The sequence below is a fragment of the Prenolepis imparis genome, unplaced genomic scaffold (genome assembly GCF_030444845.1).
Source record: "Prenolepis imparis isolate NDT839.2.m4 unplaced genomic scaffold, iyPreImpa1.0 SCAF_9, whole genome shotgun sequence".
Lineage (NCBI taxonomy): Eukaryota > Metazoa > Arthropoda > Insecta > Hymenoptera > Formicidae > Prenolepis > Prenolepis imparis.
Window position 1 is genome coordinate 11,188,694 of NW_028141167.1, and position 25,668 is coordinate 11,214,361.

The following is a 25,668-nucleotide window of genomic DNA, read 5'->3' on the forward strand; positions in this document are numbered from 1 at the left end:
ACTCCACATCCTCATTGGCTACCGCCCTCTTGCTCTGACCTCTCTTCCCTTGGCTGCCTCTGACACCGACGGGGTGGACGGCCGCGTTCCTTCCACCTGGCTCCTTTTTCCAGAGAAGAAAAGTAAAAGAGACGGTCGAAGATCCGGATGAAATGTTAATCGCTCGTCTATAGATAGTTGCTCGTCCTCTACCAGCCGGCTAATTTAACGGACTTTTATAATAATGTGAATAAAATTATTTTCTTTTTTTTTTATATAAAATGAAAAATAATATAAAAGATTAAAAAATGGAAAAGTGGAACAGTCACATTAAGATTGTTATTCGCAATGACAGCGACATTCATCGGAGCAACGATCAACGAAAATGAAACACAGATGGATTAAATTTAAACGAAAAACGATAGAAATCGCGAGATTAAAACGAGTCCAAGGTTGAATCTAGTGAATCGGATATGACCCCTTCCTGAGAAGACAGAAGTTGCTCGACAGGCGCTTAGAGACGACGATGTAGATTCGTGGTAGCGGTCGCGGTCGGTTTGATAAAAAGCGTAGTAATATGATCAGCAGGTTGAAGAATCTGGAGAGCTTGGTCCACGAGAAGAGATCACGAGGAGAGTGGAGGGAGACGAGGGTGAAGGAGAGGACGAGAGAATGCGATAAGGAGAACTGCGGACCGCTTGTTCGTCGAGTTCGCATACAAGAAGAAAAAGAGAGACAGGGAGAAAGGGGGTGAGGAAGAAAGGACGAAAGAGGGAGAGTAGAGGACGAATAGACTGACGGCAGACGGATAGATAGATGGAGAGCGATGCGAGGCGACGGTGCGGCGAGCGAGACGACCTCAAAGGAAAGGAGGGAGACTCTCTCGCTCATCGCGAGCGCGGAATCCAGAGAAGAAGGGAGAAAACGGCGACTAGATCGAGGAGTCAAAGTGGGTACGGAACTACTCGGTCGGGCAAACGCGTGCTGTTCAACCAGGGTAGGGCAAACCCGTAGCCAATGAGAGGCCGACCGGGGCGAGCCCGAGACTCGACCCCACCTTCGGTAGCCATGGAAACCTGCGGAACCCGCGAGAAACCCTCGCGGTTTTGCGATGGTGGGAGACCCAGGTCGGTGTCAGGGGTCGCCTTAGTCGGCAGTCGGTCTCTGGTCGGCCCCAAGAATAGTCGTATCGAGGCGGTAGTCAAGTATCACCTCTCTTCTTCTTCTTCTTCTCCTTCTCCTCCTACTACTGCAGCACGGGCCGCCGCTCTGCTGCTGCTCCTGCTGCCGTTGTTGCTGCCGTTGCTGCTGCCGCCGCCGCCGCTGTCGCCGTCGCCGCCGCCGCCGCTGCTGTTGCTGCTGCTGCCCCGGCGCTGCGAGCGCGCGACGGAGGGACGACACCATCACGCACACCATCATCGCGCAACACGCATCCGCGAGAAGTACACGCGCACGCGAGCAAGCGGACGTACACACGAGATCCGCGCGCAAACGCAAGTGTCGCTCTTCTAAGGACATACACGTTATATCGATTACGCACGCCTGCACGCACGCGGACCAGAGTGAGCTTTGGCGTGTCTTCCGATACGCACCAGAGCGCGAAACATCAAGCGGTGCTTTAAAAGACGCGGCTACTCCGAACTGTTCTGGGTCATAGTCGGAACCTACCTGTCTTCTCCCTCTTCAGCGTGTTGGTGCGGATGTCGGTGTCTTTAACGCGAGACCTTTCGCCTCGGGAAATCGCGACGTGCACGTGAAAAAGAGTGAAGTGCCTGCGAGTGCATGACCGAGTGTGACCGAAATTGTTACTGTTTGAATGTTGTTGTATCGTTCGCGGTCGCCGTTTACGCGCGTTTACCGAAAGTTCTCGTGAGATTATACCGTGGTTGATGCCGCGTTGAGCGATAACGAGGTTGATTACAACTGCAACATCTTCGCTTAGAATATCTTCTAGGAAATCGAAAGCTTGGACCTACCTACGATCTTTATAAATTTCAAGAACCTACCTGAAGATTATAGAATCAAGAAGGGAGCGATCGAGAATACTACTTGAAAGACTCATAGCGCGTTGAAGAACTTTAACATCTTCAAGTATCTACGTATAATTGTATGCGAACAATAATTGAATAATGTTACGTCAATCTAGCCGTGCTTATCTGGAAGTATGATATCTGTCGAATATCTTCCGTACGATTCATATCGCGATTATGCGTGCCCATCTGCAAATATGTCCAGGACAGGAAGAAGCGAATGAAGAGACGTAACTTATAAACGGCGATATCAGAATAATCGACGAATAAATAAATTGTCGAGGACATTGTGCAAGAATTTCGCATCTTTCCGGAGCTAACTAGCTAAATCCGCTTCGAGGCATTAATCGGACGATTCTGGTGGAAAGAGCCGACCCGAAAACAGCCGGCCCCGTCGTCGTCGGTCGTAGGACACGGGCAGGAAACCGTCAGGGTGGTTCGAGGCGGGACGGTAGGCGCGGACGCCCTGGCGACTGCCGGGGTGGTTTACCCGGCCGCGACGGCGACGTTGTTCCCTGGCCGGGTGCCAGCCGGACACCACCACCCCGAGTTCACCACCACGTTGGAGCTGGGGTTCCCGGCGCGCGGCACCACCGCCTCGATGGCGTTGGTCGCGCCGCCGCCCTCCTGGGCCTCGCGGGACCCCGGGGCCGCCCTGGGCGCAGCCGGCGGCGGGCCCCTTCAGGTAGGCCCGCCGCCGCCGATGCCGCCCGCGCATCTCACGCCCTCGGCTACGCCGGAAGACATTACCTGCTTGGTGCCGGCCGGTTCGGTCCTGACCTCGAGAGACCCCCTGCCACCCAGCACAACCCCCGGCAGCCAGGCCAACAGCTCGCAATCCGGTAGCTCGCAAACGGACAAGTCACCGAATATCGAGTGCGTCGTCTGCGGGGACAAGAGTAGCGGCAAGCATTACGGACAGTTTACTTGCGAAGGTGAGTGTCTTCCATTTGAGAAAGTGCGCAAAATTTTGAAGGAAACTGTCCAGCGCACTTTAATCGACGATTATATCGATCATTCGTGTGATAATTGGTGGATGCCTGTAGTATAATGAATCAACAGTATAATGAAAATAAATTGAGCGAATTGCGGTGACATTTCACGCTTCGTGATGCGAAACAATATGCGAACGAATTTAGTTTCAAACTCGCATGTGTTAAGATATATACATATATATAGTGTGTCGGAAGATAAAAGTTAATCTATTATCACTTTATCAATTAAAAAGTCGATTTTCTTCTCTTATTTAATATTGTCGTTCGATTCTATTCGCTTGTGGTCTTCTCAATTTGTCGATTGCACGTAGTCTTGCTTAAAAAATCCTGACTGACTTTCATCGATAATTCGAATTAACTCCAGTTTAAAAAGCATAAATTATATATTATATCTTGTATATTTCTATAATTAAAATAGACATAAAAAAAATAATCTGACGATTCTAAAATATTAAGCGTAAAAAAAATGCATAGATGATAATTATAAAAACGAATAAATCCGCGTTTTATATATATCCGCGATTTGACATCTCGTCGAAGAGATTCCAAGACGAGCGACACGAACGATAGCACGCGCGCTAAAACAGCTGCACTGCCGGAGGATAGGGGCAACCATATCGAAATCTCTACCGCCGAGACGTTCTCTGTCGACGTTTTTTTTTCTTCCACGTGGAAGAGCGCGTGCACGCCCTTTCGGCGACTGTTCTCTTTACCGTGGGTATATATCGTAGGGCGCGCAAAGGGTATCCCTTTACCTGTGCCACCAATTTGTCACCGCGCGAGGCAGAGCTCATTCGCATCAGAAAGCCCGACACCTACCTTAATGCTCGCTTACATTAATTTATTCAAGACATGCGTGAGAGGAGGAACGGAAGTAGAGAGAAGTAGAGAGAAAAAAAAAAAGAAAGAGGGAAAACGCGGCAAAATCTCGAGTTAACGCGAAAGAAAGAAAGGGAGATATGCCGTGACCGATGATAGAAGAAGGCGAACGGAGAGAGGGAGAGAGAAAAAGAAGAGAGGAGAAGGAGAGTACATCGTGGCCATCGGGCGTGGAGAGTACGAAAAAACAAAGAGTCATCATTAATAACCCAGTGGGGTGTTCTCCGGAACGCTTACACGTCTGTTACGAGCCTAATAACGATGTAATAGGGCCGAGGAAATGAAGCGGGATGAACGAGGACGGACGCCGAAAGGGAGACGCGGACGCGAGAGAGGGAAGGGTTTATCCCATTCTGGCGCCGATGATGACGGGGTTCGGGTCCCGATGGAATGAGAAACAAATTGTTTTCACGGGCGGAAACAAATCCTAGCGGGTCGTCGGGAACGTGCGCGCGAGAGCGAGCGAGTCTGCGAGTTATCGCGCGTATAAACCGTAGCGGGGCTAATTATCCATCGGCCAGATGTATCGTGGATAACTAATTAGCCGGCCGCGCCGCGTGTCGTATCGCGCCGACGAATCTCGCGATCTGTCGATATACGCGGGAGAACAGCTTCGGACGATCTGAACGTTGATTTAAATATTGCACAACTCGCCATTTTCTCTCTTTACATGATCGAGATAAGTTTTCTGACCTTCGAGTTAGCGACAAAATTGCACGTACAATCGTGATTAAAAAATGGAACTGAATATAATGATACAATGCATACTTTAAAGAAGCGGAGCGTCGATTTTTATAAGATTCTCTTTGATAGGTTTGACAGATGTTTTTTATATATATATATATTATTAAGATATAACTTGAAATCAGTTGATGAATTCTGGCTTTCGTGATTTCGGCGCTTTATTACGTATCGGCCCCTTTTGTATCTGCGACGGTGACCAGCTGTGGCTCCTTCGTGTATATCCGTCCGTTAAATCATTTATACGAAGGCGAAAAGATCGAAGAGGTTCGAGACGAGAAGAGGGTAACGAAGAGAAATGTCGCGACTCGGCTCGGACAGGCGGACGGACTCGGGTTAATCGAAATCTACAGCACCCTCGGAAATCAGGAGTTATATATCCTCCCGCGCCGCTCTGCCTTCTCCTCTCACCCCGACCCTCCTTCGCACGCCCTATTATCCCGAATTACGCCTTATTGATACCAGATTGCCAGCGGTAATTTATATCTCGCGGGTGATTTAGTGCACTTCGAGGGCCTTGATTAATGACACACGGCTATCTGCGGTCTCCTCCTCCTTTTTGACCTTCTCGCACGCTTTCGACTCGCGATTGAAATCGCAATGGGATGCGCGAAAATTTTAATTAAAAATTGCTTGAAAATATTAATGGGAAAACTCCGAGCGATAAAACGTCACGTAAAATAATTACATGTATTAAAAAAACGAAATTGCGCCACGTCGCACTCTTAAACAATTAAACTTTTTATAATGATTATAAATATACATAAAATATTAATCTTTTTCAACGATCCTACGTTTTGAAAAAATTAAATCATTATCGCGATGAATTATTAATGATTTTTTTCCTCTTCTGCAACTCAAAAATTTCGAGAGATTTTAGATATATACGCGCGTATTTTTATATTGAAATAATCCAAGACTTATATTTTATTTTCATTTTTAAATCAATGAATTTTGTAACTGTCATTCTTACAACTCAAACGATGATTAGATGATTAGATGATATTTGCTTTCTATCAAAACAAGATATACATAACATTTCCCGCTCTCTCGCGGTCGAATTAATTTTTACCGGGTGTTAAAACGGTACGTTCTGCTTTCGTGACCCCCGAGGGGTACCGCACCGCCAGTCGCCGACAAGTATAGCAACGCGAGTATATACCTCATGCGAGCTCATAACATTCTTCCATTCACCGCACATTATCCCTCTCGCTGCGGAGTGGTTCCGCATTTCTGCGTTTAGCATTCATCGCTCGCTAGACGTTACCGCAGGATTGAGCTTATTTGCGGTAACCGACAGCGAGGATCAAGCTATTGAGAGCTCGTTAGGTTTACTATCGTCGGTGTATTGCCCTCGACGGAGACGAGACCATGCGTGGGATCTGGCACGTAACACGCGCGAACACGACGCGGAAATCATGGGATACCTGAAGACGAGACGGACAGACAGATGTATAAATGGATTTGCTCGACACTGAGTCCTGATCGATTCGGATAGATGAAAAAAGTGCACTTTATAACCGGGATCACATACACACACACACGCACATACAATCCTGAAATTGTCCGTAAAGTGCCTAGGAGCGTTAGAACAAAATAGCATGCGAACAAGAGCAATCGTTGCCATTTCGTAATCTATATAATCTATATAATCTCTTATAATAATAAGCAGATGCAGAGAGAATAATGATATGCGTGGCAGGGACTGTGAAATCAATTGTAATAATTTCCATAAATTCTTAATCTAGTCATTTTGTAATAAGGTAAAACGTATAATAATGAATTTATTTCTAATACATCTATAGTTTTATATCACGTTTTATTTTATTATTATGAATGAATTTATTTCTAACATATATTTTTGTAATTATATATATTAGGAATATAAAATTTGTTATTTATTTATTTATTATTACATTTTACTTGATTACAATTGACATTTTTTATTGTTGCCAAAGAATCTAATTTTGCTTCTTCTTTATGCAAGATTTTAAAACTGACTTATAAGAACAAGATATCCTATATATATTCTTTTATGTGCAAATTATAAAATTAATACTCTTCATTCTCATAAATATCCTCGTAACATTGCATTTATGACATGCATGATTTAATGCAGATACGAACATATATCGTGATTTTAGGAGGCAAAGTAGAATACACGTGTGATCTATTTAAAAGGCAAAAGGATATGAAACCACATTTTCTCTCCTTTTTCCCTCGTGCTATAACTATATTAATTACTACATAGCATCTCGCATTATCGAGCAATATGCTCCATAATTTATAGAGCTATTCGGTATTTAGAAAAATTCTAAACTAACCGTTGCAGAGAGAGATGGGCGATGCTGTCGGACAATTAAAGCGTCGCTCGGCGTTGCTGCAGCAGCATGCGACTGCGATAATTGCTTCCGTGTACAATGTGTAAACCATTTCCGGCGGCTCGTGCGCGGTTAAACCGCGCGTAATCTGTGCACGACGAATTTCACGAATTGCCCCGGCCACGTCGGCCAGATGTCGGTCGACCACCACCATCGCGCTTGTTCGCTCGATGTACGCGGAAATGCAGGGATCCACGTCGCATCTCCCGAAGGGTTTGTTCTCGCTGCGCGAGTTAATTGACGGCTAGGTCTGTCGGAAGAACCGGCCGACTTCATTCGATAAACGAGTCGGTCGTAGTCCCGGCTATTAATCTGCGCACGCTTATAATAAATTGGATATATTTTTTATATGAAGGAAATAATCCGAGAGGCATCTTCGCGCGTCGACTTTTCTAATGACAAGACTTTGATGTTGAGATAAAAACTCAATTTATTTATTATTTATTTTTCTCCGATAATTAAAGCATATAGTATATATATATGAAAGCTAAGTGATAAAATAATTATTTAGCGAGATAGATGAGTTCTTCAATGATGTCGCTTGACTGATTGTACCTTTTTTTATATGAGGAAGAATGTTTGATAAAATTTCAACATCTTGCACTGATTTTTCAGCATTTATTCTATATTGTTCTATAACGCTGCGAAATAAATGCACTTGCCTGACTCTCGCATTCGCGTTGAATTGTCCCCGAGCGTGTTGCTGCCGTCGGTCGCGTGGCGGAAACTGTCGCCAAGATACAACCAGATATCCTAATGAACCCGAGCCTCTCTAATTACTCGCCCTGCAATGCACCCGACGCGCTCTCTCGGAATTCCTCGAGCGAGACGATCGTCTTCGTGTATCCGTCGACCTCCTCGTGAACTCCACCAACGCGTCCTTCCAAAGGACTCCTTCTCTCATTCTTTTACGCGATATTAATCTTAAAAAATTATTTTCTTTTGAATTACATTATAATTAATTTTTATTTTCTGTTACATCATATCTCATTAATAATATATACACAAAGTGTGAATTGAGGAAACATATTTCAAAAGCATATTTTTTTTCCTCTGATTAAAAGTCATTCATGAGGTAGTAATATTATGTAAAATATAATGAAATAATTAATTTTAAAAAATTATTTTCTTTTGAATTACATTATAATTAATTTTTATTTTTTGTTACATCATAATATATCATTAATATTATACACAAAGTGTGAATTGAGGAAACATATTTCAAGAGCATAATTTTTTTTCTCTGATTAAAAGTCATACATGAGGCAGTAATATTATGTAAAATATAATGAAATATATATAAAATTAAAAAATTCACACGAGAGAGAGAAAAAGGATTATATCTCTCGCTTACCCTTCGCTTAAGCAAGAGGCCGAGTCGTGTTTATTTAAAAGAGTCCGGATGATGGCGGGACGATAACAAGTGCTTACGGGAAATACGGGAAACGTAGTAGTGTGTAGTGATACCGTGACGGATTACACGCGATACGGTCGATGCAGAGGAGTCGTCACGGTGGAAACGAGGAGGAACCGAGCCGGTCCCCGGGTTAAGAGTCGGAGTCCTTAATTGAGCGCTCGAGTTACAACGGCGAGTCACTCTCTCTCTCTCTCTCTCCCCGATGTACCAATTACAACCGCGGTAACGATATTTACCATTGTCGGGGCGAAGCGAGGCGGCTCCTCGCGCCTATCCGTAGCATTAGCGGTGCCGTAATAACACGGTTAATCCGGCGATAATTTCTGTACGGCGAATAATCTTAATTGCCCGGAACACCGCGAATTCTCTCCCTCGTCCCTCGTGTAGGAGGTAACACGCGCGCGCATTGCAGCTGTATATGTGTATCTTTTTGTCCTTCTTTTTCCCCTTCTCTCCACCGTGAAATAGGAGTTAGATTGCACCGGCGGAGATGATCGCATCGGGGATAAAGAAACGTCTCGGAGGTGACCGACGATCTCGAGAGATCCATCCGCGACGAGAATCGTGTTGCCTATACGCACTTAGAATTATAAATTAATAACTGTAGAATTTAAATATAAATTTAACAAATATAAATTAGAATCGTTATCTGCCTCGAGACTCGTCTCGATCGACCGTGCAAATTGACGATAACTCCCAGCCGTTTGACATCGCTTGACATTAAAATCAACCCGTCGACGTAATAAAGCGATGATCGCCGACAATCAGGTCGATTATGCCAATGAACGTTTAATGCGGAATGCACGCGTGTATATATGTATTGCATCGGCGACGTGTTTCGGCTGATTTCTTTCCGATCGTCGATGACGATTATTGGTGCCCCATCGATGAAGATGCGATCGCGAATAATAATCGGCGGCTACCGGCGCGACTTCTCGTGGAAGGCTCACTCGTTAAATGCATTTTCCGCAGCATCATGCTGATTGCGTAAGCTTCGTATATGCGTCGATCGGTATGCGTTACACCGGTTATACATTCCACAATGGAATAGTAGTCACCCAAGATTCCGCGGGTAACAGGTGCGATGATGATGCCCAGAGCGAATGATTGAAAGACCTTTGGAGTGATAAAGCAATGCTGTTGTGCTGCAGAAAAATATATGTACTGTAGATAAGAGAGAGGAATGCACTGACGAATGATTGGAATTTCGCTTGCAATACTTACCTTTGAAATATTAATTAAATAATTTTTTCTTAGATTCCTAAATTATATTTTTTGAATATAGAAAGATATTTAAGATAATAATTTTATATAGATATACAACGCGTATGTTAAATTTACTTTATTCGAGCCTACCGTTTCGGGATAAGCTATTTTAATTACAGTTTAATTTACTATTTCGAAAAATCGTGGGGGTGTCGCACGGAAAAGCGGGGTGAGATATCGATCGTTGACACGCGGGAAACACCACGGAATATCTGACTCGCACGAGCGAAATGCTCGCGGTGGTCGGACGCGCGGGCCGCTTTCGTGGATGATGGGAATGAGCTATAATTAAAGCGGTGGCCGGGTCATTACGCCATACCGGCGATAAATTACGACTTTTACGAGGTCCCGAGAGCAAGGCCGCGCGCCAACGCGCTCGAAGAGGAGCCTCACCGGTGCGAGAGAGCGTCACAGTACATTCGTCGCGAGGAATCGAAAATGACGAAGAGGAATAGGAGGCGGTGGGGGGGAGGGAAAGGAAGGCCCACCACGACGTCGGGTCGCGGAGGGAGTCACGAAAAACGCACGCACGTTTACACGGCGTGAGGTATATAAATTACTAGATGATCACGATGTTCTCTCTCTCGACGTCGAGATCGTCATCCGACAAGACGAGCCTCTTTCTTCTTCTTCTTCTGCTTTTCTTCCCTTCCTCTACCCCTCGCTTTCTCTTGTTCCCTTCAGGACTAACGGGCACCCGTATGGAACCCTTTGAATACCGAAAATACATATAAGACGTGACATCGGATAATCGATAAGACGGCGGAGTGTCGGGACGACTCTCCGGACCCTCGCACGTCCCTGCGCGTAAATATTTTGATTAATGATCCCGCGAGGACCGTCCGTCTGGTCCGGTCTGGTCCGGGACGCAACGGCCCGATTCCAAAACCGGATACCCCTTCGCGTCCCCTTCGCGTCGGCGATCTTCCTTTTTGCATCTTTCCCTTTCCGTTCCCTCGTCCCCTCGATCGACGATTATCGATTCCCTCTTTCTTTCTTTCTTTCTTTTTTTCTTTCTTTCACTCGCGCGCGTTTGAGTGAATGGATCCTATCTTTTTCCTCGACGTGTTTTAAGGAGGCTTCCTTGGAAGGGTCACGTAAACGAATATGCATACTCGGCGGGACCCTGGGAAAGACTCCGGGCGTTGTCCTCGCGGTCGGAAAAACTGGTCTTCGGTCAACTGACCGTCGATGAATGCCGGACCCTTCGGCCGCGTTAAATGTCCCGTCGGGTATTATCTTGCCGGCCCCGAAACAACGCCCCGGACGCGACCGGAGGCGTTAACGCTTTCGCGACCAGTTCGACTTGTTCGGAACGCGTGCGTCCGATTTCGGAGGGTTCTTACCGGTCTTCCAGTTCCGGAGAAGCGTCCTCGTAAAGTGCCAGACACTCGGATCGCGCGCCAAGACAGCCCCAGCTATATATACCTGCCGTAAATCAAACCGTCCGTTCATCGGCGATCCCGAACAATCCGAACGATACGCGGTGCCCCCTTCGGACAGATCCTCGGCTATCGCTTGAGATTAGGCGTACCAGACGAACGGAGAGAGTGAGAGAGAGAGAAAGGCAAGGGGGAGAGAGAGAGAGGTGAACATTAATCTGCCGATTACAGGAACCCGGGAACCTCCCATTCCAAGTAGCACGACTCGTACAAGATTCTCTGTCTTTGGTTATTGCGCAATAGTCGTTCGGGTATTCGACCCTGCGTTTCCGCGAACATGAGTTCATCCCTCGGATCCTATCGATCGCCGACCTTGAAATTAGGATGATCGCATATTAAAGAATGATGAAGAGGTACTTGACCGCGGAGAACCAGATGGTTCATCCATATGCTATTTCTTCCGAGGACTGACGACCGTTCGAGGCGACCTTGGAAAAGATTGGTTCGACGTTAGATCGGCCCTGAGATCCCTGGAATGCGTTCGATCGATCGATCATACTAGATACGCACGTTGAATCTAATTAATTGAACGACGATTCGTAAATCAGAGGCGCCGACTATTTATTTCTGATATCAACTATTGAGTTCTCATCATTAGATTTGTGTAATATATTTTATATTTTGAGACAAAATCGTGGAGGATATATAAAACTTTTTAAATTTTTTATATCTTATAATAATATATAATTTTTTATGTATCTCTCTATAAAATTATATAGATTAATGCAATAGTATTTATTTAACAAGCATAATACATGAAGAATTATTTTATATACAATTTATTATTTATATATCTGATATTATATATATATATAATATATCAGATTGCATTAAAGGTATATTTAGCTCCACATTAATCTGCCTGCTTCTCATAGAATTAAATTCTATCATAAATATTGATAAAGACAAATCGCATAAAATCTTCTGAATGAGCGGATGCATTTAAGATGGGTCCAGATCCAATCCGTATGTTCCCCTTCCATGTGGCGGCAACACGAAGCATTGTTTCACACGCTGCCCACGCTGCACCCTGTCATTATCTCCAAGCCACGAACCACCCCCTTATTTTCGGGAACATCGACTTTCGGCACACCTGCATGTTCCTGCATTTTCGCGATTTCGGTGATGGATTGAGCATTTTTCGATACACCGTTCTTGCGACCTTAAGCGCGTTTGTCCTTGTACCCCGCAAGAACCAGGGAGTCTTCGATGTCATTCGTTCCCAGAGGATACGACCGATTATATTTATTGTTATTTGTTCGCGAAGAAAAGAATAGCATCGGGGGAATGTCAATGTGAACGCAAATCATAATCGCGGCGGAGTTTAACGTGGTTAAAACGAACAATTGATATTTTATTTGTTTCTTACATTTATGTTTTTTGACTATTAATTAAATTAAATTATTGTCTAACTCATCTTATGTGAAGCGAGAAAGGGAGAGCGAAGGAATTATATGTATTTTATTCTACATATAATAATTAATCTCTGAACGCTATAACCTTTAATGAAACATATGCGCGATATATTTACATTTTTAAATTATATATATAATTTAACATATGTAATTATATAAAAAATGAAAATATACGTTTTATTTGAGATTAAAATTAATTACATTTGCATAATTAAAAAATGTAAAAAATTATATAAAATTTAATATAAAATATTGATATATCAAAGGTAGTAAATTTTCCCATAATAATTTTGTGTGGGACCGCATTTTGGATAATACATCGAGCAATACGCGACAAGCAAATTCCACGTGGACATATATAACCGTCGCGAACATTACTTAAGAATGTCCATGTGCTTCTGATTATAGTAATTACACGCGGCGTGGGTAAACTGGTGTTTAAGACGGGGATATTATTTGTCGTGAAGTCCACTATACGAGTCACGTTACACCTCCGAGAGCACAGCGATTGTAGAAGGCGTATTATACACGTTTCGACCTTTTTTCTTCTTTACTTTACTCACGTTCGAATGAATCCTTTTCATCCACCCCTGTTTACTAGCGAATTACAGAGTCAAACTGTTTTGACATAATTCTATGACAATGACGAATATAACAAACGTGGAATGAAAATGAGCGACGAGTTTCCAGGAACGATTAAGAATAATTGTCTCACGGAAATCTGCCGTAAATCTGACTCGATGTCACGAATAGTCGGATGAATGCAGTTTCAAAGTGCATCGAGAAAAAATTTGAGTCATTTTATTCTTTCACTGTCTATTATACTTGGTACATTGTAGGTATACTTTACAAATTAAAATATTCCTCCTGTGATTTTCATCCAATTTCATTTAATGAAATTTTTTGTGATCGTCGAATTTTACTTCAGTGAAAATGAAAGTCGTTTTCCATCCAGCAAAAGAAAAGTAACTCTTGCATGCTTTCGTACTTTTTAATTTCTTAAGTAAAACAATATCCAGAATTTTCGTAAAATTTTTCTATGATTTCGCACATGAAAAAAAATGTATGTAAAAAATACCAGGATTTTCTAAAAATATATCTATTATTTTATCAGTGACTCACAGTAAAGAAACATTTAAAATAAGTTTTCTCTTTATTTTTACGATTTGTAAAACGTACAAAATGTGATATCGTATTTTTACATGATATACATAATGAAGTATGAAGAAAAATATCTTAATCTTCTCTCCTTTCTGCCATTGACTTCGGCATTTGTAAATACGCCATAAAGTTTCGCTGTTCTCTTCGGGGTGGAAATTTGATTCCGGTTGCGCGGTTGGTCTGAGATACAACCGCAAGGGGCTTCTTCTCTTCTTCGGGGTCTCTCGCTCCCTTGCGCCTTAAACGAGTCTTACGCTTACTTACGGACTTACGGACTTATGTCTGGAATGACGCGCGGAAGGAAGAAGCCAGAAAGACGTCTCGAAAGGCCCCGCGGGCTAATCGTTTTAACGAGATCATGCTATATTATTCCGACTTTGCTAATCTTTATTAATCTCGTTTCCACCTGGGGAGCGTGCGTCGCGTTTCCGCGGCGAGTCTTTCGCGGAACTAAACGATTAACGTGATCATTGTGATGATTTTCATCATATCATATTATTATGAAAGATTAAAAATAGTACAGCTTCTTAAAAAATGGAAGATTTAGTTGTAGAAAAAAATAACAATTATTCAAGAAGGTTTTGGGGGTTTATCAGGTTTATTTTGTAATCTTTAGATTTAAAATGATGATAAAATTAGCGACAAAAATTTTTCATAAAAGAATTATGCATGTCAAATGTTACAAGGTACTTAAACATTTAATCCATTCTTTTTTCGAAACTTTCAATTATATATTTACTGAGACTATTTATATAATTCTTAGCGATTATCAAAACGTACAGAAAATTATACCGAAATATATACAGATTATTTTGACATCTAGACGGTTGTACCTAGATATTTTACAATCATGCAGGTGTAAATAAGAACACGTCGCACATGGTACGATTACCTCGACTATGGGGCGTTACGTATGGTGAAACGGACCGGTATGATACTCGCTCCGCGATCGAGCTAACGTTCTGGAACACAAGGCGAACCTGAATCACGGTGCGACGTGCCGTTTGATCTCGCTAAGACGCCCGCTAAACACCATTTTACATCGACAGCGTGTCATGAAAGTCGGACTTTCTAATCGGTAACTACGCGAGCTGCTTGATATCGTCGAACAACGTCGTTTAATCTTCCTCGAGAGGAGCATCTCGGCATGTATTTTCAATCATTACGCTCTCGAGGATGTAGGGCATAGGTAAAAGCGGCGATGGAGAACGCGCGAATAAAATTTCGTGGCTCTTCGACGAATGAAACTTCTTACTTCTACATCGCTCTCTTAAGAGCGAGCAAAATTTATTTTTTACTCATAAATGAGTAAAAGCACATTTATAAACAAAGATTCGAAGTGCACATATAAAATTATTATAATACAATTATTTTAAAAATTTCATAAAAAAAGATAGTGTAATTTTACGCATATGTGTTATTTATATATAATATTTATTTATTTTATACAAAAGATGATTAGAGAAATTATTTTTGAAAAATAAGTTTAAGAGAGGAAGAGAACGGCAGGTTCTTTTTCCATTTGTCCGCCGACGATGCAGTGTGCCGTGTATCGGATAGGCTCCGGTCTGTTTCTAAGAGCATGCACCGCACGCTCTTAGGCAGCGCAAGGTCTTATACATCGCCAGGACGTCGGACACGGCACCGCGTGCGTATACGTGTATATATACGCGCGTCGGGCATAGAATTACCAAGGCGCGACTTACCTGAACGCATCCTCTGTGACCAATTATCCCGCTAACGAACCCCGCGCGCTTGCACACCGCCGCCGGCCGGGGCTAATTAATTATAACAATGTCGTTAATTTTACGCGACCGAGTCGAAATGTTACTGACCGAATCGCGCGCGCCAGCTCTTTCCTACATAGTAACTTCCATCGATCGTTTGCTCTCGCTGCTAAAAATGTCGTAAAAGATTCTCGAGGAATTCGAAATAAAACGAGAACGATGCATCCTAATGAATTATTAATTCGGAAATATCGTTGAATAATTCAGCGTTTCCTTTTTTTTCGGCAATTATAAATATTAATTTCGTCGTGAATTCATCTTTTATACTTATATATTAACACTTAAATTAGGATTGTATATTTTTGAAGAAGAGAGACATTACTTTTAACTAAATAAGACATTAAATAAATTTATTTGATTTAATTTATCATTATATTATAATTATAAATTATAATTAGTATCATGTTTTCTCTTCCGAAAAGATACAGCTCATTTTATTTGATATAAATATACATATAATATATATTTTCTTTTATTATATACTGCTATGATTTACTCCACTTAATTTGGTTTTAGACAAGTTCTTAAACGTCATAGTTAATATATTTTTTTTTTAACTTTAATGCTAACGCTCGCTAATTCGCTCTATCACCTTTTATTTCCCAAGGACAAATAATTAAGAACGTAGCATGCGAAACGAGATCGTAATGAAGGGAAGCTCGTGATGCAGCAGTTATAATGTAGAAGAGCAATCGTTATCCCTTGGCCTTAATACCACCTCTTGCATATCTTCTCTTGTCGGTCTTATTATTATAATTACTGTCATTATTCGCCACAAAGTCGCTCGTACCGAACATCGTGACTCACATCTCGTCGCGAGCATCGCCAACGAGGATCATTCGCGATTGATCTCGAACTGCGCCTTCGTATCGGCGCGATTAGCGCCTCATCTCGCGTAAAAGAAAAAAGACGATCGAGAGATGAAGTGGAACACGGAGTCTTTATCCAATCGATCAACTATGACGATTCCGTTCATTATTATTTGCGTTTGCGTAAAGCTTGATCAATATGATACGCGTCTCTTAAAAAAAAAAAAAAAAAAAAAAAGAATAAAAATCCCTGTATTTCAATCGTTTAATTGAAGAGCAATTATGAAGAAAATGCAAAAATAACTAATTATTTTGCTGTAATACTCGGTATGAAATAATAACGAATCATTTCCGCATTATTTTTTTTTGTTGTAGTAACACGTTTATTAATACATACATAAAGTTACATAACCCGTTAGAAACTGGTATATGAGGCAAAACAGAGCACATGCGGTTTTTTAATGAAAACAATTGATACAAGATCAAGATGATATATGTTTATAAATGCACATATTTATATAATACTACGCATTATATCTTGTCTTTTTATGCGAATTTAAATGCAATTCTTTTTGTGAAATTTTTTATTTACAGTAATGTTTATACTAAACTGTCTGTAACTTTATAGAGAAAGCTTCTTAAACTATAATCTTAAATATCTAAAATATACATATTCTTTTTTATAATGCTTCTATTATGTTTTTTTATTAAAAACATTTTAAAGTAATTAGAAACCTTTTAAAGAATTTAATTAAATATAAAAATTTGAAATATATAAATTTATTATGGCAATAACATAAAGTATCATTCTGTGCCTGATTTATAACAAAATTTATATTCCTGCTATTTCCGTCGTATCAGCAAATTAAAACTCATCGCATCCACAATGTTCAAAGTCTACAAGTGCCAAAGTACTTTGTCAAGTCACGGCATCGCGACAATGCAATCGTGAGTCACGATCAGTCAATTCTCTTCGGCATAATCGCGTATCACGGTCCGTTCGACTCATATATCTCATCGCGGATGACTCTACGTTATCGTGCCGTGCAATTTTCCAGAAAAAGTCGCGAATTTTCGATATGACTCATCTCCCGCGAACGATGGATCCTTCATTAAATCGCTTGGGAGAGACCGTCAATAATGATTTTCCGAAACGTTGACTCGCGCAACGTTTTTCGAGATTACTAACCGAATAATGACAAGCGGAAACGCTCGTTGCAAGAAAGACGTGCGCGAAACACCTGTGGTTTGTTGCCACAACCTTAATGCCCGCTTCGCACGACTGCGATTAGGAAGATAGAGATCTATTTCGGAAATTGCAGCTTTATTAAACCCTCGCGAAATTTAACGTGCGAACAACCTTCCGCATCTAACATTTGTTAACTTAAGTGAGATAATACATATGTACGTAATATTAAAGGATACAGAATATTTAAAGTAAAAACAAAATTAGAGGAAAATTAACACAGTTTGCAAAAGAATATATAATTATATATTGTCTCTCTCTTTTACTGAAAGATGTTATTAAAGTAAGCTTTCGTATTAAATTTTCATCATTAAATTAAATTTTATTGAATTAAAATTTTAATTTTTTTAGATGCTTCAGACATTACATATCTTCCAAGGCATAAGTTGAAATAAATATCGTCGTTTATTTTAAGAGAATATCAGAAGAAACTAGGGAAGTTAATATTCTCTCATCACTCTCTCTCACGTGTTTCACTACATTCCACTCTCAGATTCTCTTTTCCGACTCTCGCGCACATTCTTGGATCCTTTTTACTCGCCTCTTCGCGAACATAGTTATTTTCTCGCGATCCTCTCATACGAGTCGCTTCCTTCTTATTGAGACTGCAACGTCGAGAGCTGTCTAGCATATTTTATCAAGTGATATTTTATCTTTTTTATTTTATTGCATTATATTCTAATCTTGGCTAGATCGACTTGAGCTTTTGCTATATAGATAAAATTTGAAAAAGACATCAGTTTAATTTGACTTGAAAACCAATATAATTTCAACATCTTGAGACTAGTTAAAAAATTAATAAATGAAAAATTAATAGATCAGTGATTACACGAAAGAAGATAACTTAATTATTTTGTTGCTATCATTATTCTTACAATTATAATAGAATTTTTACATATAATGTAGCGTGTGATTCGCTTGATATTAAATTAGATGTTGATTAAAATGATTTGTTGTCTCTTTTTCATCAAACTTTTCATAACTTTCTTTACATCTCAATATTTTCCGATACTTTGAAAATCGACTTTCTCTGAAGTTTTTCATGCACATTGAGGATAACGCGTATATCACGATGAAGTGTGAATTGATCAATCGCTGCAAATTCACGTCTTAATAAGGACGACGATGCGTCGATTTTACATAATTATCGTGGCCACCCGGCCACGACTATGAGTAATGCAATCTATTAAAATTAAATCAACTTCTCATTAGCCGCGACAATAAGATGATTAGGTCTTCGGAGACTGTTCAGGCGGCGTTTTTTTGTAAGGATAAGCAACAGTGACGAACTATCTCCATGATATTAATATAGAATGGTAAACGTTTACTCTTTCGTCACAAAGAGGACCTTAATTAAGAGAATCGATCGAATATTTCGACAACTTTACATACTGCCTTAATCACCAATATTCTATATTTTCTGGATTAGAGTTCTTTACAAGGTTTCTTTTACAAAAAAATCACACCTATTGTAAATCGATTATCTGGAATTAAATCGCGATTAAAGAAAAGCAAGGAAATTGTATTAAATTGTGTGCGTGGAACTGGCGCAAGATTGATATAGTATTATATATTACTCTGCGATGCTTGACGGTGTAACATTCTGTTATAAAATATATAATATGTACATACTATAGCAATACTCTAAGGTAGGTATATAATTTATACTGCCTGCTGCCATATATATAAAACATCTTTAAAATTTTGTATTTTTAATCACGCATTTTAAATAGAAAGCTTGAAAGGGCACTTTATGTCTTTTAATCCGCAATTGAGAGAGATACCATATGACATTAGTCCGACTGGATTAAGGTTCTTTCGTCGATGCTCATGAGGATTTGTCCCTTCAGAAGGGTCGGTACTCGAAATGCGTCATGTCGGCCACGAAAGACTAGTCCGAGCAATGAAAATTCAACGACGCGAGCAATTTGAGCTCGCGGCGAGCGTGCAAGTTGCAATCTGAAAGTATAAACGGTAGTTGTGTGTGCTCCGCGAGAGCTTACTTTCTTTCTCTTTCTTTATTTCTTTCTTTCTCTCTCCTTCTCGTTTCTCTCGCGCTACCACAGAGCTCACATGTACTGCGTGGTCGTCCGGTGGTTGGCTCGCACAGAATAATCGCGTAATTTGCGTGTAACGATGCAATTTGTAGTTATGGCGACCCGGCTCTCCTTCTGTCTTTTTTTCTTCCCCCGCTTCTTCTTGGCCGTTGTTTTTGCCAATACCGGCGACATCGACGTCGGCAACGACAAGGACAACGGCGATAACGTCGAGTACCAAGGACTTTAGGCTTTAAAGACGAGAAGGTGATTTAGTGCCGAAAATTAATCTGGATCAGTTTTCATTTCTCTTTGACAGGTTTATTTTTTCACATAAAAATTCACGTAAGAAGTAGGCTAATAAGAATCAAGCAGAAAGTATAAGCGCCATAAAACTCAAAAAATCTTCTTTAGTAATCTTGAACCTTTCTTTAATTTTTTTATTTAATGCACTATTAATTGCAATATTTTTGTCTTTATTGCAATCAATTTTGTAGATTAATAGAAAATATTTTATAAGTAAATTATAGACAATTTTTAATTCTATTTAATGTAATGTCAAGTAGGTATATCTGTATTTGATTTCTATCGCGATTTTTAACTTCTTTGTCTACATTCTTATATATTTAACTAGTTACGTATCTAATAATAAGACAGTTAATAAAATTATTAGAAATATCTATATTTTAATTAAAATTTTATTATTTTTTAAAATATTTGATTTATTCATTGACAATTGACAAAGGATGATAATTTGATGTCCATGTAACGCATCCAAAGGCACATTCAACAGTTCATTCCCATATCACGCTTTTCTTACGCGATCGCTCGTGTTACCGATATCGCATCCTCTATCTTGACGGCGAGATAGAGGATGCCTTCTCAGGATCTTGTGCGCAAGAGAACGAGAGCGTCAAATATAGCGAGCTCGCGAATGACTTACAGATCGCGCGAGCGAAGCCACCTCTTTATCTCGATTCGAAAGTTCGTGCGCGCAGCGGGCGTCCTGTTACGATATAAATTGCCGACTTAGCTACGGTAACTACTTATCTGTATGTGTACACGTCGTGCCATCGATCGTGATAGTCGACTTCGCGCTACACCTAAGTAAGACCGAGCCTCTCTCGCCAAGTGTACACGTAATCCTTATGAAGTACGCGCACGATTCTTTACATAGCATCGCCGTAATTCCACCCGGCGCGGATTTTATCGCCATCCGCTGAAATAATTTCGAGTGAATTTGCGATAAAGAAACTGCGAAGTGTATATCTAATAAACTCCATAGCGTCGTAATTATTAACGTTTCATCGGCATTTAAGAGCAACGTCATTAGTCAAACTAGAGACAGGGGGCTCATATATAGGTACCTATATCGTGCTCGCAAGAAAAGAGAGAGCAAGTGTCGAAATTTTTTTCAGCTACGAAATAAAATTAGATATAGATAAAGATAATTTTAAATAAAGCAATATTATATAATTATACATCTTCTTTTTTTTTCAATTAGCTTTTTAAATTACATCTCTAGTAACGTTTCGTAATGTTTTTCATTACGCCCATTTAACACAAGATTTCTATCAAATCTTTAAATTCGTTTTTCGCAAATATAATACAGCTCTCACTTTTTGACGTCTCTTATTAGGGTAAACTTGATAATTTAAGCACTTCCTGTAGAGATACCTTCGATTTTGTTAGCTCGGCATGCAGGTGTGCGCTCGCGCGTTCTATCCGGCGGAGTCCGGGGTTTTAATTAAAACCAACGCGCGCAGCCCGATCACCTTTTAACCCCGGTATCGTGCGCACGCCGGCCGGCGCTGATGGTCCGGCTCACGTGCGTGTCCCACGTGCTTTTACGACGTGGAATTATTACTCGCCTCGCTGTTTATTAAATTGAATTGTGTCGCACCGCGTCATCACCCCGTAGGCCCTTTATCGGACCTCCCGTCCCCCTCCGTTCATTACCCATCACTCCATTACCATTCGCAATTAGGCTAACCACTCATTAAGGAGTCTACAGGCGCGACCGTTCGCGTGCCAATCAAAGGGCTGTCGATTCGATATGATTTTATCTTTACTGGGCATTATTTTTCACGAATAGAAAGATGATGGGATCTGAAAGGATTAATATATAGTCAAGAATAAATATGTTGACGAAGGATAAATATTATCTTATATTCGAGAAGATGAATGTATTTTAGGAAAAATTAATTTTGCCCAAAATTCTTTAAAGATAAATTGTTCACAGATGCACTTGTTTAGATCAATCTGGGCTTATTTATTCTGAATTGCATTATTAATTTATGAATGACATGTCAAATTTTTTTGGATGAAAGTAGCTTCCATATAGAACGGATTTTCCAGCGAAATTATCGAAATCACCAGTCACATCAATTCCGATAACGGGAATAATGCGGCGAAAGCCCGCGCTTTGTCGAGATCGATGACGAAGAAGAGAGAGCGCCGGATGCTCGAGCTCTCTCTACTAATAGGATTTTCGTGATTGTTGGCACTTTCGAGAGACTCGGCTCGCTCCCATAAGGAGCATCGCGAATATATATGTAAGTATGTGCGGCCGTCATTGTGCCAGATCGTGCATCCACCGTAACTTAGATCCGCGCTCCCTACGTTGACCTTAAGGTGCATCTCGGTCTCGTTGCAACGTGCATGTTACAAAATTTGCGTAATCACGTATCATCGGTCCGAGTCTCTCACCCCCCTCCTGCTGATCTTCTCTTTCCTCTATTTCTCTCTGATCGCTCTACGCAATCTTCGTCGTTTGCGTGTACGTTTATGTGTGTACGCGAGATGTATCCAATAACAAGAGAAACTTATCGTGTTATTCCATAAGCACTCTGGCTAGCGTCACGTTTATGGCTGCTCATATACGCTCTATCAATAGGAATCTGCATACCATCTGCATTTAGATAGATCTTGATTTCAGCACGTGGCAGTTAATCGCTTATGCTTTATCGATTGTCGATTGTACTAACTTCCGCTATTACACATCGTGAGTGTTGCAGCGTGTGAATTAATATTGAACGTTGGTAGAAAAGTAATCTTTTATTATAGTCGCGGCGAAGCGGTTGATGTTTTTATTTAGAAGATTGAACACACACACGAGGTGACTAATCGCACATCACATTAATGGAGAAAGTTCTATTAAAGTATTGAAATTAGCTGCTGAGAATTTACAGTACATTTTTATAGCCGGGCCATTCATTCCAGCACAGTTGAAAAATTTGTGTTAAATTTAACAAATATCACATGTCCCAAACGGTCCACAGAAATTTTTGTGTTAATTTAACATAATACGGATATGTTAAATGATGACACGAATATTGTGTTAATATTTTAACATAAAATAAATGCAAACTTCAAGTAAACTTAAAATAAATTTTGTGTTAAATTAACATAGTTTTAATGTAAAAATTAACTAAAAAAATTGTTAAATTTACATTTTATCATCCCCACTTACATTATAAAGTAAAATTAACTTTTTTTTCTCTAAATTTTAACAGATAAATCTTGTCACTAATAATATCGAACATATTTATTGTGTAAAATTAAAAGTAAATACACATTGTGTTATTTTTACACTTTTTCAGTTATTTTAATAATTTAACATTTGAGTTCAATTAGCACAACAGCAATATGTTAATTTAACACATGAATGTGTTAAATATTTAACACAAAAATTTTAACGGGGACCGTTTTTAACAAGAAAACACAAATTTTCCAACTGTGAGCGAAATTTCAACAAGATTAAATGCTGTGTGTCATAATTAGAAAATGCTAAAGAAACATTATTTTAGAGAGAATTAAGCACCTTTTATATTGTTTAATAAATTTACAGGACTGGAAGGCTAAATTAAACATATTGGAGAAAATAAATATTTAATAAATTTAAAGTTTTTTATATGCGAACGAAATTTAATCTCTGGATTTAAATTTAACAAACTCTCTATCTTTTTGTTTTCAGGATGCAAGAGTTTCTTCAAGAGGAGCGTCAGGCGAAACCTAACGTACTCGTGTCGAGGGAACAGAAACTGTCCCATCGACCAACACCATAGGAACCAGTGCCAGTTTTGCCGCTTGAAAAAGTGCCTGAAGATGGGCATGCGCCGGGAAGGTATGCACTGTACTGAACCCTTTTTATGAATTTATTAGCGACAGATCTCAATTGGTGATCATATCGAGGTCGCGAGAAAATGGCGTCTTGTATAGATTCGAAATTTTCTCGAGAAAAAGGTTACAAATGCCAAGCTCTAGGAAAGAATAGAAAAAATTATCAGTAAAAATTAGAATAATTAGAAGAAAAATCTTTTTCGGACAATTTTTACAAAATGTTATTATTTTGGGCAATTTGTTATTTAATTCTTGGTTTACACTTTAACATACATTTAATATAATTTTTTTTAAGTATAAATAAATTTTTAATTTTTCTCTGAATGATATTTGGAGCAAATTTTGAATGGAGATTTAAAATAACGCAACAAACACGCGTCTTAGGATCAAAGTGCACAATGACAAAACTGTCTCCGTTTGTTGTCTTGTAATTCGATTCGAAATACGAGGAGGCACTAAATTCAATTTTATTTCGCAGTTTGTTCGAAGAAAACGATGCTCTTTACGACTATCGGTTAAGGAGCCACTTGTTTGATATCACGATATCTATACAGAAACATCGCGGAGACGAACTATCGATCCGATGATGATAACGTTTCGTGCGACTCGCTATGATCACCCGTTAAACTCTCCGTCACACGGCCTATAAAGCGAGCTATCGTGATTGGTATCACGTTATTTCCGATCGAGCTGCGAGATTTATGGCATTGCGTATGTTATACTTACATTAATATGCAATAATTGAATAATACGCGATAATTGAAGACCTCGTATCATAGAGTACGACGCGATAGCAACTTTCAATTGTGCAAATTATTATATATACTTGTGTTTATAACAGTTTATATATACACAGAATTATTTCTGCAATGATTTATTACTTATTAAATACGAAGCCACGATTCTTCGTCTTCTTAAGAGAGCGAAGATAAATTTTTCCGCTAACTATCAATCTGATGATTGAATCCCTTCGCGAGATTAAGTCTTCGAACTGTCCGCGTCTTATGAAAAAAAATCATTTCGACAACGTCCGAGGGACATTGGTCTCTCGAAGCGTGCCGAACTCGCTTTTGCGGCAGGAACTTTTAATTGCAGCCCGTGAAAAGGCCGGAAAGGTTCCCACGCCTTATCCCCGCCCGTGATTCCACGTTCCACCGCTCTTGAACTTGGCTACTCGCACCGCGCGCGATAACATCTAACCTTGTTCCGCCGCGCGGAAGAGAGAGGAGAGGAGCGCAAGCTCTGGTCATCGGCTCTTTCTCTCTCGCACTCGCACCAGGTTTGCCCAGGTGTATACCTACTTCCGTCCGAGACGACTTGGCCGTCCATCGCGGTCTCTGTCTGTCTGCCCCGAAGCGTGCTCGCGCCGCGATCGTAAACCCGGTAAATCACGCGTTTTTACGCGTATCGGCCGCACGCGTCGATTTTGCACGGCCGACATCGAAGAAACGGCCGATATCAAAGAAACGCGGAAGAATATCGGCAATTTTGCGTGTTGAGAGGAAAATTGGGAGGGTTGATATATAGTGAACGAATTAAGGTGAATCGTTGGCTCTCAAAGTATATGATCAATCGATCAAAAAACACGTTATTCCGCATCATTTAAGATTTAAGACGTTAGAAGCGAATAAAAAAAAATTAACGATACTGAAGATAAATTATATTATTTATAGGAAAGATTATTTCAAAAACTATTGTCGCTTCGCTTTTTAAGCGAATTTATATTTAAAAGTTTAATTAAAACCCTACTCTGAAAAAAGTGGAGGAAGAAGAGAGAGAAGCAACTTCTTTATAAAATTAAGATGAACAAATTTCTTCAACATTTCTTTATTTTATTTTAAAACTTAATTCTCTAAGACTCTTAAATTTTCTCGTCCATTAGCCTAATTATTATGTATCGAGACACCGGAAGAATTGTCCCTTATTTAAGTCAGGGCTCCTTCTTTCGCGTTTCAAAGAAAG

General features: G+C 40.2%; 1 protein-coding gene across 2 annotated transcripts in view; it reads left to right on the forward strand.

Annotated features, from left to right (window-relative positions):
- The first annotated feature begins 1,122 nt into the window (after positions 1–1,122).
- Positions 1,123–25,668, forward strand: part of Svp (COUP transcription factor 2) — a 116,033-nt gene continuing 91,487 nt past the window's right edge. Inside the window, exons 1-2 of one of the 2 annotated variants that reach the window (XM_083045077.1) lie at positions 1,123–2,944; positions 23,561–23,719. In XM_083045077.1, coding sequence (XP_082901203.1) covers positions 2,611–2,944; positions 23,561–23,719 — 493 coding nt within the window. In that variant the 5' untranslated portion in view covers positions 1,123–2,610. The remainder of the gene's footprint in view (positions 2,945–23,560; positions 23,720–25,668) is intronic. The other variant, XM_083045079.1, reaches the window with a different exon arrangement.